The sequence below is a fragment of the Trypanosoma melophagium genome (assembly GCF_022059095.1).
Source record: "Trypanosoma melophagium isolate St. Kilda chromosome Unknown ctg24segment1, whole genome shotgun sequence".
Taxonomy (NCBI): domain Eukaryota; phylum Euglenozoa; class Kinetoplastea; order Trypanosomatida; family Trypanosomatidae; genus Trypanosoma; species Trypanosoma melophagium.
Window position 1 is genome coordinate 492,501 of NW_027125155.1, and position 17,889 is coordinate 510,389.

The 17,889-nt window shown below is 40.0% G+C and overlaps 7 protein-coding genes across 7 annotated transcripts in view; all 7 read right to left on the minus strand.

Annotated features, from left to right (window-relative positions):
• The window catches only part of LSM04_003333 (Sec8 exocyst complex component specific domain), a gene marked incomplete at both ends in the record, with an annotated part of 4,989 nt that extends 1,846 nt beyond the window's left edge, over nt 1-3,143 (minus strand). Inside the window, one exon of the mRNA XM_067330085.1 lies at nt 1-3,143. This exon is cut by the window's left edge and continues 1,846 nt beyond it. Within this exon, the coding sequence (XP_067191150.1) occupies nt 1-3,143 (3,143 nt within the window).
• Nucleotides 3,144-3,583: 440 nt separating this feature from the next.
• LSM04_007479 (40S ribosomal protein S11) lies at nt 3,584-4,105 on the minus strand (the record flags this gene model as incomplete). The annotated part of the gene is made up of 1 exon (XM_067330086.1): nt 3,584-4,105. One exon carries the CDS (start codon nt 4,103-4,105, stop codon nt 3,584-3,586), a length of 522 nt encoding a protein of 173 aa, XP_067191265.1.
• A 596-nt stretch (nt 4,106-4,701) lies between these two features.
• LSM04_008770 (uncharacterized protein) lies at nt 4,702-5,940 on the minus strand (the record flags this gene model as incomplete). Its single annotated transcript, XM_067330087.1, has 1 exon — nt 4,702-5,940. One exon carries the CDS (start codon nt 5,938-5,940, stop codon nt 4,702-4,704), a length of 1,239 nt encoding a protein of 412 aa, XP_067191304.1.
• A 1,767-nt stretch (nt 5,941-7,707) lies between these two features.
• On the minus strand, nt 7,708-9,018 carry LSM04_004279 (Helicase; the record flags this gene model as incomplete). The annotated part of the gene is made up of 1 exon (XM_067330088.1): nt 7,708-9,018. The coding sequence occupies one exon, from the start codon at nt 9,016-9,018 to the stop codon at nt 7,708-7,710; it is 1,311 nt and encodes a 436-aa protein (XP_067191168.1).
• A 2,121-nt stretch (nt 9,019-11,139) lies between these two features.
• On the minus strand, nt 11,140-13,203 carry LSM04_003066 (Choline transporter-like; the record flags this gene model as incomplete). Its single annotated transcript, XM_067330089.1, has 1 exon — nt 11,140-13,203. One exon carries the CDS (start codon nt 13,201-13,203, stop codon nt 11,140-11,142), a length of 2,064 nt encoding a protein of 687 aa, XP_067191143.1.
• Nucleotides 13,204-14,135: 932 nt separating this feature from the next.
• On the minus strand, nt 14,136-15,314 carry LSM04_004666 (uncharacterized protein; the record flags this gene model as incomplete). Its single annotated transcript, XM_067330091.1, has 1 exon — nt 14,136-15,314. One exon carries the CDS (start codon nt 15,312-15,314, stop codon nt 14,136-14,138), a length of 1,179 nt encoding a protein of 392 aa, XP_067191188.1.
• Nucleotides 15,315-15,802: 488 nt separating this feature from the next.
• LSM04_006324 (uncharacterized protein) lies at nt 15,803-16,876 on the minus strand (the record flags this gene model as incomplete). The annotated part of the gene is made up of 1 exon (XM_067330092.1): nt 15,803-16,876. The coding sequence occupies one exon, from the start codon at nt 16,874-16,876 to the stop codon at nt 15,803-15,805; it is 1,074 nt and encodes a 357-aa protein (XP_067191236.1).
• Nucleotides 16,877-17,889: the final 1,013 nt, after the last annotated feature.

Genomic DNA, 17,889 nt, shown 5'->3' on the forward strand with positions numbered 1-17,889 from the left:
TTATTATTATTATTATTATCAATGACACTTTTACCAATGCTCGTTGTGCCGTTGCTTTGTCGAACATTAACTGTTGGCCATTTAATTCCAGTTTGTTGTCCCTTTTGGTGGTGTACAAGCGGCTCCAAGGTTGTTGGTTGTGCCGAGGACAACGTTGTTGGTGTTTTATCCGTTTCTTCATTTCTAGCTGTCTCATTTGTAAAACCGTCACCTTCCGATACCTCAGCACATAACTGTCTTAATTGTTTTGCATGAAACATAAACAATGTTGGTATGTATGTAGTTTGTAGAAAGTGACGAAAAAATTCTTTTAATTCGTTCCGAAAAGCAATTGAAAGACGTGGTACACGATCATTACAACGTTGAAAAAAACGACGTGTGCACTCATAGCAGGTTAAAAGATTCATCGGTGTTAAAACAAACCAATTCTTAAATGTTGCTGCTTCTTTTAAAACGAGTAAACCACCACGGTTATCACCACTATTTGTAGTAATATTTTCTCCTGATAATGCAACTGCAGCATCTCCACCAAATTGTCGTACTCGTCCTTCATTAAATCGTCGCAGGTCTCGCTGGGCACATTTAACAGCCGCAACCAGACTAAAAGAAACACGTCCAGTCTGTTCCATTACTGTAAGCATTCCGGATGAATCCTGAGCTGATAACATCTTTTCAAGTGAAGAGAAAGTGTCTACATTACCACTATGCATCATCTCTGCTGTTCTCTGTACACGACGTACGAGATTGCGATGTTTGAGAAACGCCTTAAGGGCAACCTCATCACTAGTATCCTCTTCCACTTCCTTGGCATCACAAAGTACATGAAAGATAAGTTCAATACAGTAGCCAAGTTGTGAGGAGAGGACATGTAAATCCCATTGTTCATACATTTCCTTTACATCATGACGGAAAGACTGTAATAATGAGGTTAATATAAGACTATCTACTTCAGCACAACATGCTCCTAATTCTTCACCTTCTTCAGGGAAATCTCGTTTCACTGCTTCTCCTGCCACATCAATAGCAGTACGTATATCTTGAAAACATACACTTGCTCCAGATAATTCAAACCTTTTAAAGGTACCATCTACATCAAATTTTACCATTAATCGTTTAAGTGAAATCATATCAGCACTCTCACCAGAAATACTATGTTCACTTTCTTCTCCTGATTGTCGTTGAATTCCTTCACGCATTGAAAGTGCTGTTGAAAAGGCTGATGCAACAATTTCATGAAAATCCTTTAGATCACGTACTGGTGTGTGTATGATATCCCAATATTCATACGTTTGCTCTGGATCAAACCCACCTGGTTGAATTACAAAGGAAGCAAGAAAGGGAAAGTGTACGGTAAGAATTACTCTAATAAGATAATCTGCATTACGTACAATTTTCTCCATTTCTGCAAAGAGCGCATTAAGCATAGCACGTAATTCTGGTGATTGAATAACTGCAACAGCCTCATCACTAGATATTATAGTTGAAGCACGTTCTTTTCCTTGTACTCGTGTAGCCCGTACTGCGGCAGCATCAGAACTTCCAGCTACACTATTTAAACTTAGTGCTCGTCGTCGCCATACACCGTAGAGATGTAAGAAGTGGGCAATAGTTTGTTCAATATTGCGTGCTGCGCGAGAAAAAAAGGCCTCATAGCAGCGATCTAACTTGTCAAGTTCCTGTAAGGCTCGAACACAGAGTGGAATAAAACGTAGATAATTTCGTACCATATCTTCATCGGAAGGATCATCGTGAATATCTCCCAGAACAGCTGAAACATTTAAACCCGATTTATTCATACTGCTACTATGTATTTGTGCTTCTTCACATAATCGTACGAGAGCATCCACCGCACCAGATGGTTTTTCCGATGCACCATCGGCTAACATACGGTCTACCAACTGTGCATCCGCCTCATTTAATTTTCCCTGACGAAATACAGTACTCATTAAATCATCAATAATAGTATTGTGAAGGGTTTCTAACGTTCCATTTACATAATCTCGCAATGTCTGCGTAGCACGAATTTCAGTAAACTCTGGCATTTCTAAACGTTCTCTATGTTTCTTTAACAAACGAAGAGCTGCAAGATAGTGATGTGTAGAAATCAGTTTTTTTACTACTGTCTCACATGAAAGAGATGCTTCTAAACCTTTAAGTGATTCAGTCATAAGAAGAGCTTTTGCAGCTCGCATTCGCAATACTTGTAACTGTTCTGCTCGATTGTGAAGAGATGCAGTAGCCATAATTAATTGCTGCTTTAAACGAGCTAACATCTCATCACTACCAGATACAGCCAATATTAATTCAGAAAATCCTGAAATAGCCTCATTAAATTCATCATGATGTGCTTCTATATATTTTCCCAATAAATCATCTAATTCTTCTTGTAATTCATAGTATGGCACAAGTCTTTCATCAATATCATTAGCAGTAGCTTCTGCTCCATCATCAGAAGAAATAATCTGTAAAACATGTTCGTATGGTACAAAAGTATCAGAAAGAAGTTCACGATCTACCTCTGAAAATAATGCCTTAGTGTTGCGAAGGAATTCATGATCTCCACTCTCTCCATCCTCATCCTCATCTTTATCTTCGTACTCTACAACATCTCTTGGTAGTCCTCCAGGGCGATCGAAAAGTTTTCGTGGTTGAAGATTCGCCAAGTTCTTCCCCCATGAAACTTTATTCATACTTGTATCCCCAGTTCTCTGATTAGCATTAGCAGCAGAATTATCACCTTGTTGAGCTATTTTACGCAGGAAAGCACCTCCTAGTGGTTTTATTGAAGTATGGGCACGACCAAAAATAGGTTGTGTTTGCGAACCTCCCATCACACTATTGGTGTCACTTTTTGAATGCTCCATAACACTATTACAAGCTTTTTGATTAGAATTCAACTCATTGATAGACTCTTCCTCATCCTCTCCTTCCGTTTCTTCTGGTTTAGGTTTTACAACAGGAGCAGCATTACTACGCAGAAATGCCCCTGCACTAAATATAGCCCCAGGAGAATTACTAAAAATTCCACTCCCTGCACCATTGGATACCGCTAAACTCTCCTGGTTCGTACCAAATGAAAAGGCGTTACTGTTATTTTTGTTTGAGACACCATTACCAGGTGCAGCCCCGTAACGCCAAGCCATTACAAACTGCTAAGATGTTCTACACAACTTCCTTACTTTTCTTTCTTTCTCACTTTTTTTTTGTTTGCTTACAGCAATGCCCTACACAGATTTACCACACAACCCACAACTACAACCAGTTGAGGTTCTTTGGTATAAACACCCGATGGAAGAGGTAGGCCGTAAAAAGAACAAAAACAAAAAGAACAACGAAACATTCATTTGCAGAAAGTCCAACCTAAAAAAAAAAGTTAGTCATGCGTGTAACAAGAACAAAAACAAAAAAAAGGTCACGGACAAAATAACCGAAAAATAGGAGGAAATTAAGAACAAAAAGAACAAATCAATAAATGAACAAAGTAACGATAGAGGGGGTACTCTAATTTCATGTTTCACCTTCTGAGTTTGCCCTTATCGTTCCCATGGACAATGACAGCGAATAGACTCCAAGACTACTCCAACTAGTTCTTGGCAAACTTCTTACCAAGCTTATCGGCAGCAGACTTGGTGACCACCTCCAGCACGTTGTAGCGAATGGTCTTGCTCAGTGGGCGGCACTGGCCAACCACCACCTCATCACCGGGCTTTGGGTCAAAGCAGGGACTGCAGTGCACCGTCAGACTGCGGTGACGCTTCTGGTAACGCTGGTACTTGCTGATGAAGTGCAGATAGTTGCGGCGAATCACGATGGAGCGCTTCATCTTGGTGGAGTGCACCACACCGCGCAGGATGCGGCCACGGATGGACACGTTGCTGGTGAATGGGCACTTGCGGTCAATGTACTTGCCGTTGACAGCAGCCTTGGGTGTCTTGAAGCCGAGACCAATCTTTTTGGAGTAGCGGATGTGGCCGCTCATGTTCACGTGCTTCTTTGACGGCTTGTGGCTGTTCTCATTAACTGCCGTCTGACGCTGGTACGCCTTTTCATGCTGCAGCGTCAAGTCGACGGAGTGCACACGCGCGTATTCCTGTGGGGCGGCCATTTTTCCTTTTTCCTTCGCTTGCTCTCGTGTCCTACAAGAATAAAAGAAAACAAAAAAATAGTAGCAGTGCATAGTACATATGGAAAGATATATTCAGACATCCAAGAAGGCAAATAATATAAATATAAATATATATATATATATATTTCCCATCTCGTTTTATGAAAAAAATTACAGGAACAAGAAGGAAAAAAAAAGGCGTCAATGTATGGCATCCTAGAGAAATCTAACTGGTGATGCTCTCACCATATTTCTCAATTTGGCAAGTCCATTTCATTTATTTCCGTACATTTGTTGGGTCACTTCCTTTGCACTGTCTGGGAACAGCAGTAACACGGGGGTAATTTAAGGTTTCGGCGTTGTTAATTTTTCTCTTCTTCTTTTCTATGCTCCCCTTTTGGTTCGTTTTGTTTTTTTTTTGTTTCGCAGGTAAGAACGAGAATGATAATAACAAAAACCGTGATGCAGATGTACTCTTCAACATAATCCCTCTTGAGGGTGGCACCAATAACAATAATAACAGCAACAGAAAGAAACAAAACAAACAAAAAAAATCAAAGCCCCGAAAAAAAAATCTACGTGCGTAAAGATCTTGACTATAACTCTACAGTATCGTCTGTTGCACCATCGTACTGCCCGCCTCTTCTCGCATTTGACGATGCTGGTGGAGGTGGTGGATGAAACTGCGATGATGACGTGCCTGTTCCTGTTCCTATTCCCACTACAGGCACAACGGCTAATGGGGAAACCACGCGATCTGTCAAATCACGACTTCTCCACGACATATTCCCAGCGAGATCAGCTGCACTATCTACAGTAGAAAACCCACGGGGCTCAAGCCCCACTGTGGTTGGTGTTTGTGGATGACTAACACTCGGTCCAAATGAAAGGGAAGAAGGCGGAGCCGCAACCGCAGCAGCATTATGGGATGCCGTTTGAGTATTAGTGCCACCCCCAAAAGCCGAATCTTTTGGCTGAAGATTTGGATCTAAAATCGACATTCCGTGAGTAGCCGCAGATGCGATCACGGGATCGCCTCCGTGATTCCCTATAGTATTGTTTAGAGGATGTTCACGGCTGTTATGATCATCCTTCTCTGGGTTGTGCTCATTCATTTGATTAAGCAGTTCTCGTTGTGCTTTCTCCTCCTTAATCAACTTATCTCGTGGGTTTTTCTTACATCTTACAAAGACTCCTGCAATGGCATTTATTACCCAAATAGTCAGTGATAAAAAGAGAGAAACGTATAGCTCTGCGTATGGCATGATGTGACTAAATGTACCGGCTGCTGGAGCTCTACAAGTTCTTAGATAGCGCGCCAAGAGTTGGTTCTCCGAATTCACACCCCACAACAAGATAAACGAAACAACCATAAGAAATACCTCCCACACCGTAAAAAGATCTTTACGAAGTACAACAAAATGGTAGCGTACATCTCTAACACCCACCCATACACTTGAACGATTTATTACGCATATAACTAAATGTAATGCGACACATGTAAAGAGCATCCGTATATTAGTAGCACATCGACTTACAAGATAGGTTACATTCAATGGATCCAAATGAAAAGTTACATTGCTGAAGAATGCCCTGGGATAACTTATTGTTACACCGCAACAATCGTTGAAATAAATCGGTTTTAATTCTAGTTTGCTGCTAAAGAAAAAATTGTTCTCCATTGAATTTCTAACAGAGTTGGAGGTACGAATAATGGCAAGTAGAAAACATGCAACTTGCACACAGCTAACAAATGTGAAACAATGAAGCAAAAACTTCTCCCCATATGAGCGACGTAACCTGAAAGCTTGCTGGTCTCTACCGTAAATGTGCATCGGTGTCTAAAGAGTCTAACTTATTTGATTTCCTCTCCCCACTCCCCCCTCTTTTTTTCTTTCGAAATAGTAATAATAATTACCGAGATGTCTTTCTAATTTGAACAGCTTTATCGCTCTCACAGTGACTCCCTTTTCTATTGATAAAATCTATCCACTCTCCTTGTTTCTTCCTTCCAAATATCTCAACGAGAAGAGATGTAACTGTCAAATACAACACCCCTCTGAAATACGAAACAGTTTAACGTAAGAACAGCAAGAGAAGTGTGTACCAAAACAAAACAAAGAGGAGAAACATAAAAAGATACAAAAGGAGAAGAAAAACAAATACAGTTCTTTTATTTTTAAAGAAAGCCAACAAAACGTAGAAGCTTTGCTATTTCCACGGTTGGTCCAATATTAAGGGGAATAAAGGGGAAAAAAAAGGGAGACGCTGCAGACAAGAAAAAAAAAAAAAACAAATTTAAAAGGTGTCGAACAGGGCTCGACTTCTCACATAGATCAACAGAGAGAGAGAGAGGTGATGATATTGATAAAGAGGATTACAAATATGGTGGGGTGTGCTTTCCTCTGCTTTGGGCGCTATTAACCAAATTTCCCTCCACCCCTTTCCTAACATCTACTAAATTACCTTCCTTTCCTTCTTTTATAAGTAATAACAGTCGGCCTGTGCTTCACTCTTATATATATATATAGACAGGAAAAACGAAAGTAGATAATAATTTATCAAAATCATCTGAGAATTCTTTATTTCTTCTTCTTCATTGGCTTAAACCAAAGTTGGATGGAGAGAGTAGAGTGGACGGTTGAAGGGAGAAATTTTTTAAAAAAATGTGTTGATGCATGTATACCAAAAAGTAAATTATGCATGTTATGTAATATTATCTATAATTGAATCTGAGACGCATTAACTCCCTCAATTTGTTACCTAATGTCTTGCTGTATTTTACTTTTCCAAAGAAGAATACAAACACATACACATCCTATTTTTTTTTCGCGTTTTTCTCTATTACCTTATCCATCCCCCACATACTCTCACATCCTCACTTTTTTTTCTTGCTTTCTTTAGACTTAGGCATTCTCTTCATGTTTTTTTTTATTTTGCTCTCTTTCTCATTCACTCACTCGCTCTCTCCCCCTCCTTTTTTTTCCTCCCTATCTTTCTCTTTCTCTCCTTCTCTGTGTATGTTGCCCTCACTTCGCCCAACTCCATTTCAGGTTTCTTCTTTAAATATATCCTTTTTTTTTTTGACCTTGTCTCTGCACCATATGTTTAATGCCTGCAGCAGTATGGAGGTAAATCATGTGAGAAATAAACCAACACAAATGGACACGGAGAAAAAATACAAAGCAAGCAATAGAAGGAAGGAATGAATGAGAGTACAAAAAAAATATAATAATGATAATAATAAAAACGGAGCAATAAAAGAAGTGGGGTTTAAGATAGATTAAAAAAAAAATAGATAGATAAATAGAGGATCGAAAAAAAAAAAACAGGCCAATACATGTTTTATTTCCTCATGGTGCATTTTTTCTTTTTCTAATCTTCAGTGTATTTCCTGTTTTTTTTTTGTTTTGTTTCTATTCTATCGCTATCTCAGCTATTTTTCTTTTTCTTCCTTGTCTCACCTCTTCTCCCTCCTTTGGCAGGTGTGCCCATATTCACATATACCCCACCAAATATATATATATATACCTCTTATTTCTCCGCTTTCAATATTGTATCCTCTCTTTCTTTCTCTCCCTCCCAGTTTCCTTGCCTATTGTCTACTGGTTCATGTACTGACTCTGGTTAAGTTGTGTGCTGATGTCTGTTAACTCCTGCACCTGCATTTCGAACCGCTCTTGTACCTCCTTCATTACGCCATGATCGGTGTATTTGCGGTTTTCACGCTTAATCTCCTTCTCCTCTTCGGTGAGAAACGCCACGGTGAGTCCCTTCGTACCAAAACGACCGGCTCGACCCACGCGATGCAGATAAGAGTCTGCGTCTGATGCCATATCAAACTGTACAACAAGATTGATACGATCAATATCAACACCTCGGCCAAAGAGGTCTGTTGCGACAATAATACGGGTGTGGTTTGTTTTGCAGCTTTCATACACGCGGAGACGCTCTTGTTGATCCATGTGGGAGTGAATCGCCATGGCAGGAAACTTGAGTGACTGCAGTTGACGACTCAATGCCTCGCAGCGTTCCACGGATGAGGTAAAGATGATGGCTTGATTAAATTCCACCGCATCCAGAATATCGCAGAGTTTCCGCAGCTTCTGTGCCTCTGTGACATTCATGTAGAACTGTGCCAGTCCGTGCAGTGTCAACTTTGCCCGTTGATCAACGTAAATCTCCGTTGGGTTTGTCATAAACTTCTTGGCCACATTACGCAGATCCTCTGTCATGGTGGCGGAGAACATCATCACCTGCTTCTCCTTTGGTGTCTTGAGAAACACCGTCTGTACATCCCGGCGCATCTTCACATCCTCCAGACATCTGTCAAACTCATCCACGACGAACCACTTCACCCGCGAGACATCGAGGGCTTTGCGTTGAATGAGGGCGGCAAGGCGGCCCGGGGTGGCGACGACGATGGCCGGCACTTCCTTCTTCAGCTGCCGCACATTCTCGTCCTCTGGGATGCCGCCAAAGTAGACGCCGGTGGTGCAGTGCGGGAGGTACTTGTTGAAGCGCTTGAACTCCTGCTCGATCTGGTACGCCAACTCGCGGGCGTGCACGACGACAATGGCCTGGCAGTGCGGCTTCTGTCCGTCCGCCACCTTCTCAATCTGCTCGAGCAGCGCAAAGACAAACACCGCCGTCTTGCCCATGCCGGACTTGGCCTGCACGAGAATGTCGGCGCCGAGCATCGCCTGCGGCAGTGCCTGGTGCTGCACCTCGCTCGGGTGCTCAAAGCCGTTCTCGCGAATGGCGTTGGCGAGTTCGCTCTTCAGACAGAAGTCCTGAAAGCCGCCAAGCGCGACTGCACTGTGGGTGCCCATGCCAACACCAATGTGTGGCTGCGCAGACACAATGGGTGCCTTCACGTCATCTCCGTCAAAGTCGGCAAGTCCACTGCTCATTGCTGTACTTTCTCTCTTTGTTATTGTCTGTTCTTGTTCTTGTTGATTATTGTTGTTTATTGTATTTTTTTTTCTTTTTCTTCTTCTGGTCAATTGCTTTCTTGTTAATATGAACCGTTGAGAATGTGTTTGGTATTTTCGCTTTAAAAAAATCTTTTTTCCTCTTAACTATTCTTTTTCTTTTTATTTCTCTCTTCTTAAAAATAAAGACTTAATATATCACTATGATATGAAGGGGAAAAAAAAGGAAACACAATCCAAATTGAGTGAATGGGAAATAAAAAGAGCAAATACAACATAGTCAATACAGAAAGAGAAGGATATACGTCCTTCCATGTGCCAACAGTAGTCAAAACTGTAGTTATAATCATTTAACAAAAAAAAAATGTATATGGTGGTCATTGGAAAGAAAAAAGTAAAAAAAAGAAAAAGAAGAAACAAAACCAGAGTATGCCAACCCAACAAAAAGAGAAACGCACACGCATATCGGCAGAATATTCCTCCAAACATAAATCTGCGCACCAACAGTAGAATGTGAAGTAAAATCACCAAATTATAGAGTGCGACAGAAAGAGCAATTCCAAAGGCTACTGAAGAGCATAGTAGGAGAATAAGAAGAAAGAAGAAAAATAATTCCTTGAACCTCCTAGTTTCTTCCCTTATATATATATATATATATATATAGTTGTTTATACTTCAAAAAAATGAATGGAATTAGTACTCAACTAATGAAACCAGAAAAGAGGTCTCACAAGACAAGTATGCAATATAAAGAAAAACAAGCGCAAAAAGATAGTCTCCGGTAAAAAGAAAAAAGAACGACAAAGGTCGATTAAAAAAAAAAAACATTAACAAAAGAAAAGAGTACGAATCATATAAATTTGGATAAGGAAATACGTACATGAGATATATTTTGAACATAAATCCCAGTGTATACATATTGTTTTATTTGCCCCAATTTTATAATACCCCTAATTGTGCAAGTAGATATGCCGAGCTTCTATTGCAATATAGGAGTATATATTCTTTATTTTTTTTTCTCTTTCTCAGTATACCTCTTTCTTGCTTTAAATCTTCTATAAAATCATTCGTAGTTTATGTGTTGAATAAACTCAACGTCCCCATATAGAGGTATACGTGCAAATATATATATATATATATTCGCAGCATCCTTAAAGGAAAGCTAGCCCACACACACATACACACATGCGCCCTTTCTTTCTTTTTCTATACATCTGTCTATTAGTAGACGTACCGGTAAGCACAACTTCACTCCTCTTGTTGTATAAAGGATTGTTTCTCTTTAAAAACAAAAAAAAGATAAGCTGTACTTCACATTGTGTATAGTTCTTTGGTTTGCAAGGGTGGAACAAAACAAAACAAAAAAAACAACAACAACAACAGCATCATCATTATCACTACCATCAAAGAAGCATTGCATAAAAATAGGATTTAGATATTATTTATATACACACACTCAAAAGAAGAAGAAAAAGAGAATAAACATCGTTTTCAAACCACTATCATAATTCTTCCACGCCAAAAAGTATCCAACAATAACAACACTGTCGTCTTGTCCATCTAAAATAGAGATCATCTTATCATTTGTTTACATCTTTTTCATTTTTGTCGCTCTTGTGGTGTGTCGTTCTGTTGATTTTGATTCCTTTTTTGAGTACTGTTTCTATTACTACTTGTTACTATTGATGATTATGATGATGATGATGCCGGTCAAATGTTCCTTTTTATTTTTCTTTTTTCCATTTAGCAGATAAGTATTTCCTTCGACTACTTTGCTTCTTGTTATAAAACAGTTCCTATTATTTACCTTTTCATCCCCGTTTCCAATACAATCTGTTCACCAGAACCCGTTTCCTTCTAGTCCTATTCCTTTTTTTTTTGTTGTTGGGTTGGCAAGCATAAAAGATATATAGACATTTCATTTTAGATTTGATGGTCTTTATTGCTTTGTATATATGTGTTCGTGTATATTATTTACTTTTTTGTAGAAAGATAGATATTTTTTAACCCCTTTTTTTCTCTTCTGAGAGTTACTACAGTGTAACATCACTTTCTTCTTCCTTTCTCTCTTGTACGACTCCACTTCACTTCACTTGTGAATCAATCTGAATGATGTGCTGCCATCTGCATTTCGTTAAACTTCCGTAGTTTCGCCCGTTGTGAGTAATCCTTAATTTGATGCTCCAACTCATGCGGGACGTAATAAAGTCCCTTGGCGTCATTCACTTTACGATCATAACAGTAACACACCAGCAGTGCGTCCGCCGCGGAGTTGTACACATTAAAGAAGCCGGTGCACATAAAGTACGTCATCACCCCAACGACGAGAATTGGCATAAACCTCACTTCCACCTCCGGGGCGAGACTCGCCACACCACAGAGAAAATAGGCGGAGAGACAACAACAGCCAATCACGAAGAGTTTTCCAAAGAAAAAAATCACCTCCATTAACCAGCTGAGGAAAAGAAGCTCCACGGCGTAACTTATAATAAGCGAAACCGCATTACAGGCGGAAATGCAGAAGCACCTAGAAGTGAGACACATCATCACATACGCATTTTTATTAATCACAGAAAGCACACGCTCAAAACAAGCCAAAAAACACTGTAGACAACAGTATATACACTTAAACAATTGATTCTCCCCTACCGCCACTTTTGCCTTCTTGGCAAAGTAGGAAAGAAGAAAACGAATGGTTTGTACAATGGCAATAATAAGAGATCCCAAAGCTATAGTGCCACTGTGGTATACAAGTGTCCAGCATATAGCGCGACATACACCAAAGGCTGGTACCCTCTTTTCACTGCTATTTAAACTTGAAAAGTACCAGAAGACTGCAACGAATGCAATGACAGTGAATGAAAAGGAACTGAGAAATCCCATCGTCCATAGAAATCCAAAGAGATCTGCAAGAGCCATATATTGATAGATATGATTACTCTCTAATACGCGGGATGCAACAGAATAAAATTTGGTATTGTTAAACTCCACTACAGTGGAATTATCGAACTGAAGGGCATTTGTAACAGGCACAAGTGAAAGTGCTTTACCACTCTTCTTGGCACTATACAAAGACATGGCAATAGTCAGAGACCAGGCAAGTACTCCAAGCATTAATATACCAGTCACAACTGGGAGAAAAATCAATGAAGGCACAGATGCTAATACACGACTGGAAATCTTAATTACAGCACATACAAGACGTACTTTAGAGCACAGTGCTAGAACGATAAACATATACACAAGTGACAGAACCCATAGCACAATTGCCATAACAAGAAATAGCGTTGCGTAATCTGCTACCCCCGATACTGGCAAAAAATCACTTTTTCCTTTAGTGTGATAGATGAAAAAACAGACTCCACCACTACCAGCCAATACGAAGAATAAGCAAAAAATAGTAAGCCACACAAGTACATCAACCATGCAACGCATTAATAAAATAAAAACGAAGCACAATACAATACATATAGCAGCTTCAATAAGGAAGACACGCCAACTGTTTTGTATTTCATGTGCCCCTTGCATGGCGAAAGTGTATGCTCTCTGCAAAAAAGGATTAGAAATTAATTCCTGCACTTCCTTTGGCTGTTGAAGTTGTGGAAGACACTTTCGAATCATTCCAGATGAGTCGTATAATGCATATATTTCAGAAGCTGCTTGTACCGGAGCCCCATTCACAGATGTTGTACCATACGCATATACACGAATCTTATTTAACAAATTGGGATCTACAGGTACTTCTTTCTTAGATAAAGCAACCAATGCATCCACATCTGTTAGAGGACATGTTTGCACGCAAACGCCAAGGTTTAAATATCTGCTGATGTGGCCTAGCACAGAAGAATCCGTTATTAGCGGTATTGGATACCAGACATATTTGTTATCTTCCCACTTTTTGCTTTGAAACGGTGCATTTTCTGGAATATGATCTGCAAAACCCGGCGGTGCCTCACCCACACCACAGTAACGACCGAGATAATCGTGCCCGTATGCAAGACTCTTCATATCACCATTCTCGAATGCAATCACACCGAGGGCTATAAAACAACCCCACATGACAATAAACAAAAGGGCAAAGATGACATCTGTGCAACTGCGACTTTTCTCATACGTCTCGGGTTCGTCCCTTCTCGTTCGCACACCACAACAGCAACAACCCATTCTTCAATATATGAGAATGAATAGTAAGTTTAAATGGGAAAAAAACACACGAAAAAGAGAACCGAAAAGGCAATAAAGTAGAACTTTTTTATTCTCTTCCCTTTACCCCTTCGGCTGTGCTTGTATTTGTTTTTTCTTTCTTCTTTCTTTCCTTCCTCTTGTAGGTGTGTGAGACTGTGTCTGTGCGTATATATTCTACCTTCTCAACTTCTTACTGACGCCTTTTCAGCGGTAAACTCTCTCTCAACAAATACGCATTCCAAGAGACCAAGAAAAATAAAAAAAAGAATAGAAGAATAGAAGAAAGGAAGCAAACAATAACAGTAATGAAACAGTAAGAATAAGTGTCTTTAAAGAATAGAATGGGGAAAAAAAAGAATAATACTAGCACAGAATTTCTCCACAGGGATTTTAAAGCGAACAACAACATTCCTCAGATGTTAGAAGAAAAAAAATCTCCTGCTGTGTCCTTCCACTAACGGAAGAAAATTGAATTCTCCTATAGCCGACTCTTATACGTATCAATCATTACTTCTTCCTCAATCCCCACAACGGGAAAGAAGAAAAGGCGAAGAAGAAAAACAAAAAACACAACATAACAGAAGAACACAAACAGCAGAACTTTTTTCACCTAAAAACCCCTTCCTTCCACTAACCATGAATAAGAAACGACAGAAAAAAAAAGGCGCTATCTTCAAACTATGTTTTTTTTTTTTACCCCCTTCTCTGTTTCCTTTTTTTTCTTTCTACTAACACACCACTTCTCACCTGTACACACATTTTTTCATATTACTTCTTTGCTTCCTTCCTTTTTCTCTTTTTTTTTCTTTCTTTATTCTCATAGAAGCACAGACGAACTCCAGCAGACAGACGTTCCAATACACATACGTCTTTATCTCGGCATGTTTCATCTATCCATTTTCAGTCTAGTCCTACGCAGCCTTCTTTGATGTTTCTTGTTCCTTTGCAACTGCAGCACGTTCTGCCAGCAACTTCTGCGTGTGTGCCTCCACCTGATCACGCAGTGGACCATTCTCAAACTCAAGACGACGCAGGAACGCGTCTTTGCCCCAACTGGCAAGGTGATCATAATCATTCTTGTCAAGTTCAGCAATATCCTCCTCGAGGAATGCGGGATCATTATAGTACCCAAGCACGTAGTTTGTTAGAATAACAAGATTAGGTGCCTTGCCTTTCTCAACAAACCCAGGACCAAGGAAGGTGAAGTAATCCTCCACGCGTTTCATTACTTCTTCGCGTGAGAGATTCTTATCATATGGGGCAAGAAAACGTCTCCATGCAAAGTCGTACAGTTCCTCATCCGTCATCTTTTCGTGTAATTTCTGGGTAATAACCATATAATCCTCATTCCATGCAAGATTCCAGTAGTCACGCACCCGTGTACCATTACACAAACGTGTAAGCATTGGGAAAGTTGGAATATTCATGCTTCGGGAAAGGTGACGAAGTGACTTTCGTCGAATGAGTTCAAATTTAATGAAACCATCATACATTTCTGCAGCCGGACGAACCACCTTGGGATCACGCCAAACATCATTCTTTTCAAAAAGATCATCCCATGCACGTTCCTGTGTCTCATTCCATGGATAGGCATGGAAGTCAAAGAACCACTTGGTGTCTGTAAGATACGAAGGAGCACTGCGGTAACGGTACAAATCCTGCGCCTGTCGCCATGCCTTTAATTCCTCCGGTGTGCGATTAAAAGACGATGGCACCCATGTATCATTTGAAAGCCAGAAAAGTGCGAGAGGAAGTGCGTAGCCGCCAATCAGCAATGTAGAACCAGTGCAGTGAACCATACGCCACATATCCAATTTGTATGTCATGAGTTTTGCCAGTTCCTTCTGAGAGACTTCCTTACTAAGCTCCATATCAACCCACATGTTCTTGTCCTGTGAGTGAAAGCGCTTGTGGTAGTCAGGCGAGTATGTTTCGCTTTGCTCCACAAAGTCCACTGGTCCATATTGGAGCTGACGATTGTAGATACGAAGCCAAATATCGAGTGCCTCCTGCGTTTGTCTGGCAAACACTGCAAGACCAGGGAAAAAGTTTGAGCAGTTCTTCTTCAGAATCGACCAGCTACCCTGCATTTTTTCTTTTTCTTTTTTTACTTTTACAGACAGATAAGAAGAAGTACCTATATAAATATAAATATAAATATATATTTATTTATATATAGATGCTACGTTCGACCTGCTTGACCTTGAGCAAGAGAACTTCCTAACTAAAATTATTACATATAATGTTTACCAACAAGGAAAACAAAGACAAAAGAGAGATAAAATATTTTTTTTATAAGAATAAAATAATGATAAAAAGAAACAAAGAAATTCAAGAAAAAAAAAGGAAGAAATCTACACCAAAGAAAAAAAAAGTAAAAGGGAAGGTAAACATGTTTCTGGAATTAATGAACGAGAAATTCTACTTTATTGCTTGTTCTGAATGTCATGTTTCTTCTTTTGTTTCGTTTTTTTTTTTGTTGTTGTTTCCGTTATGATATATCAACATAAGAAGAAGATGCAAAGATACGGACATAGAGACAGTATCCCCCCATCACAGTCTATTTTCAGCCTTCCTTTTATTTAATCCGTCTTTCATTCTCCTCATGTTGACCTCCTTCATTACCCTTTCCTCCCTCCTCTTCCTCCTCCTCCTCTTCCGACAATTCCTCTAGTAAAAGCAAGATAAGTTTGGCATTCGTGAGAACAAAGTACATCAAGGTAAAACCAACTGTGCATGTAATAGTCATCCAACGACCTCGACGATACAAATCGTCCCGTGGTGATTGCATACCCGCCGTCATTCCCTGGTTCCATGACTCCGTTGGTCGAAGCGCATAAAAAGCACTATACTCCTCAAAGTATAACATCCGCAGTTTTTCCACGTACTTGAGCAGTACAGGACACTCCTCCCTCAATCGATGTTGGGCCTCCAAAATAACATTAGATGCATGATGGCCAGCAAAGTCCGCATGCAGAAACGATGATGCCGCCGCATACGCCACAGCATCCGCACTGCACGGCCGTTCGGTTCCCAAAAGAAATGTTCCCGCCGACTTTGCATGTGCCACGTGTAATGATTCCAACGCCCGAAGACCACTTTCTATTTCCTTCACTGCTTCTTCTACACTACTGCAGGGTCCACAGCAGGCGTTATCCTTCAGTACGTCGTTGCGATACGTCCCACGTAATCGCTGCCATGTGGTGGCTACTTTGGGTACAACAGATTTTTGAATTGCGCTCTTAAACAGTCCATCATCCATATGTGTAATGTACACAAATGCTGGAAATAGTGACTTTAGTGCTAGTACCTTTACACAAAGCAACAATGGTTGCTGATCACTTGGTACCACCTCTGCGTCAAGGTGTGTATTACTTTCAATAAAATTAAGGCACGCCATACAACCTTCATGTCGTTCCTTATTGGCTTTACTATGCCATGATGCATTCTTCTTACCATTCTTGCTATTAACGGTTCTTTGTATTTCACATGCAACAGGGAGTGAAGCGTCGTGCTTTACAAAGTGTGCGCCTACAAAGCGCATCATTGCCTCTACTGCTAAAGCGTTCGGGTCTGCGGTTGGCAACGCGAGTGACGGTGGGCAGCGGGCGAGTACGGCCGACGGCATTTCGATCATCTCGTCGTGAGTCATAATAAACTCTTTATTGTGTTTAGATCACAGATACAGAGAGACAGACACACACAAAAAGAGAGAGAGAGAGAGTCAGGAGAGATGTCCTGTGATGTGCGCACCTAGCTTTGAACCTAAAATATGCAACGCAGATAGGAGAAATATAGATATAGATATAAATAGACATAGATATAGAAATATAGAACGAAAGAAATACATATGCAAACACAGGGAAGGGAGTTTTGACAAGAACAAAAAAAAAGAGAATGAGAGAGGGGCGTGATGGAAAAAGTAAAAGAGACAAGCATATAAATAGTCAGAGAGGGAGATATGCACGCATGTAGATACACACAAAGAAAAAAGAAGTAATACGGTATTTTAAATAAATATGTCTCTGTGTACCCAAGTGTGTGTGTGTGTGTGTGGTACTTTAGCTGCCCATTGGGAACACTTCATTCCACTTTTTTTTTCTTTTATTTATTTTCTCTTAAAAACGGATTAGTCCTTCGTAGTTATAACCATAAGCAAATAAATATGAAAGACACTCCCAGGATTATTTCCCTACTCGCTCACATATTATTACACCTTTTCACACATACGACATCCCTCCTATTCACTCTATCTATCTACTTGATACACTCCAAAATGAGAAAAAAAAGGACCATTTAGCCGGTCATTCTTTTATCTCAATTATTTTTTTTCTTTATATTTTTGCTTTCCCCTTCTGTTATCTTCTCTCTGCCCCTTCTCTCCAGCGAGTGTGTCAGTAAGAAGAGGGGGAACAATTAAACACCGAGAGGACATCGAAAAGTAAAGCAAACAGCAGTCGCTGCTCCAAAAAGAAGGGCGAAGGATTGAAAAGGAAAATAAAGGGGAGCGGTTTATTTTTTTTTTTAATGGGGGGAATAACACAAAACAAAAAAAAAAAACAAAAGAAAAAAAGGAAGTTCGATCTGTTGGTTAAAAGAAGCGCAAAACAACAAGAAAAAAACACATAAATAAAAAACAAAAACAAACAACAACAAAATAACACT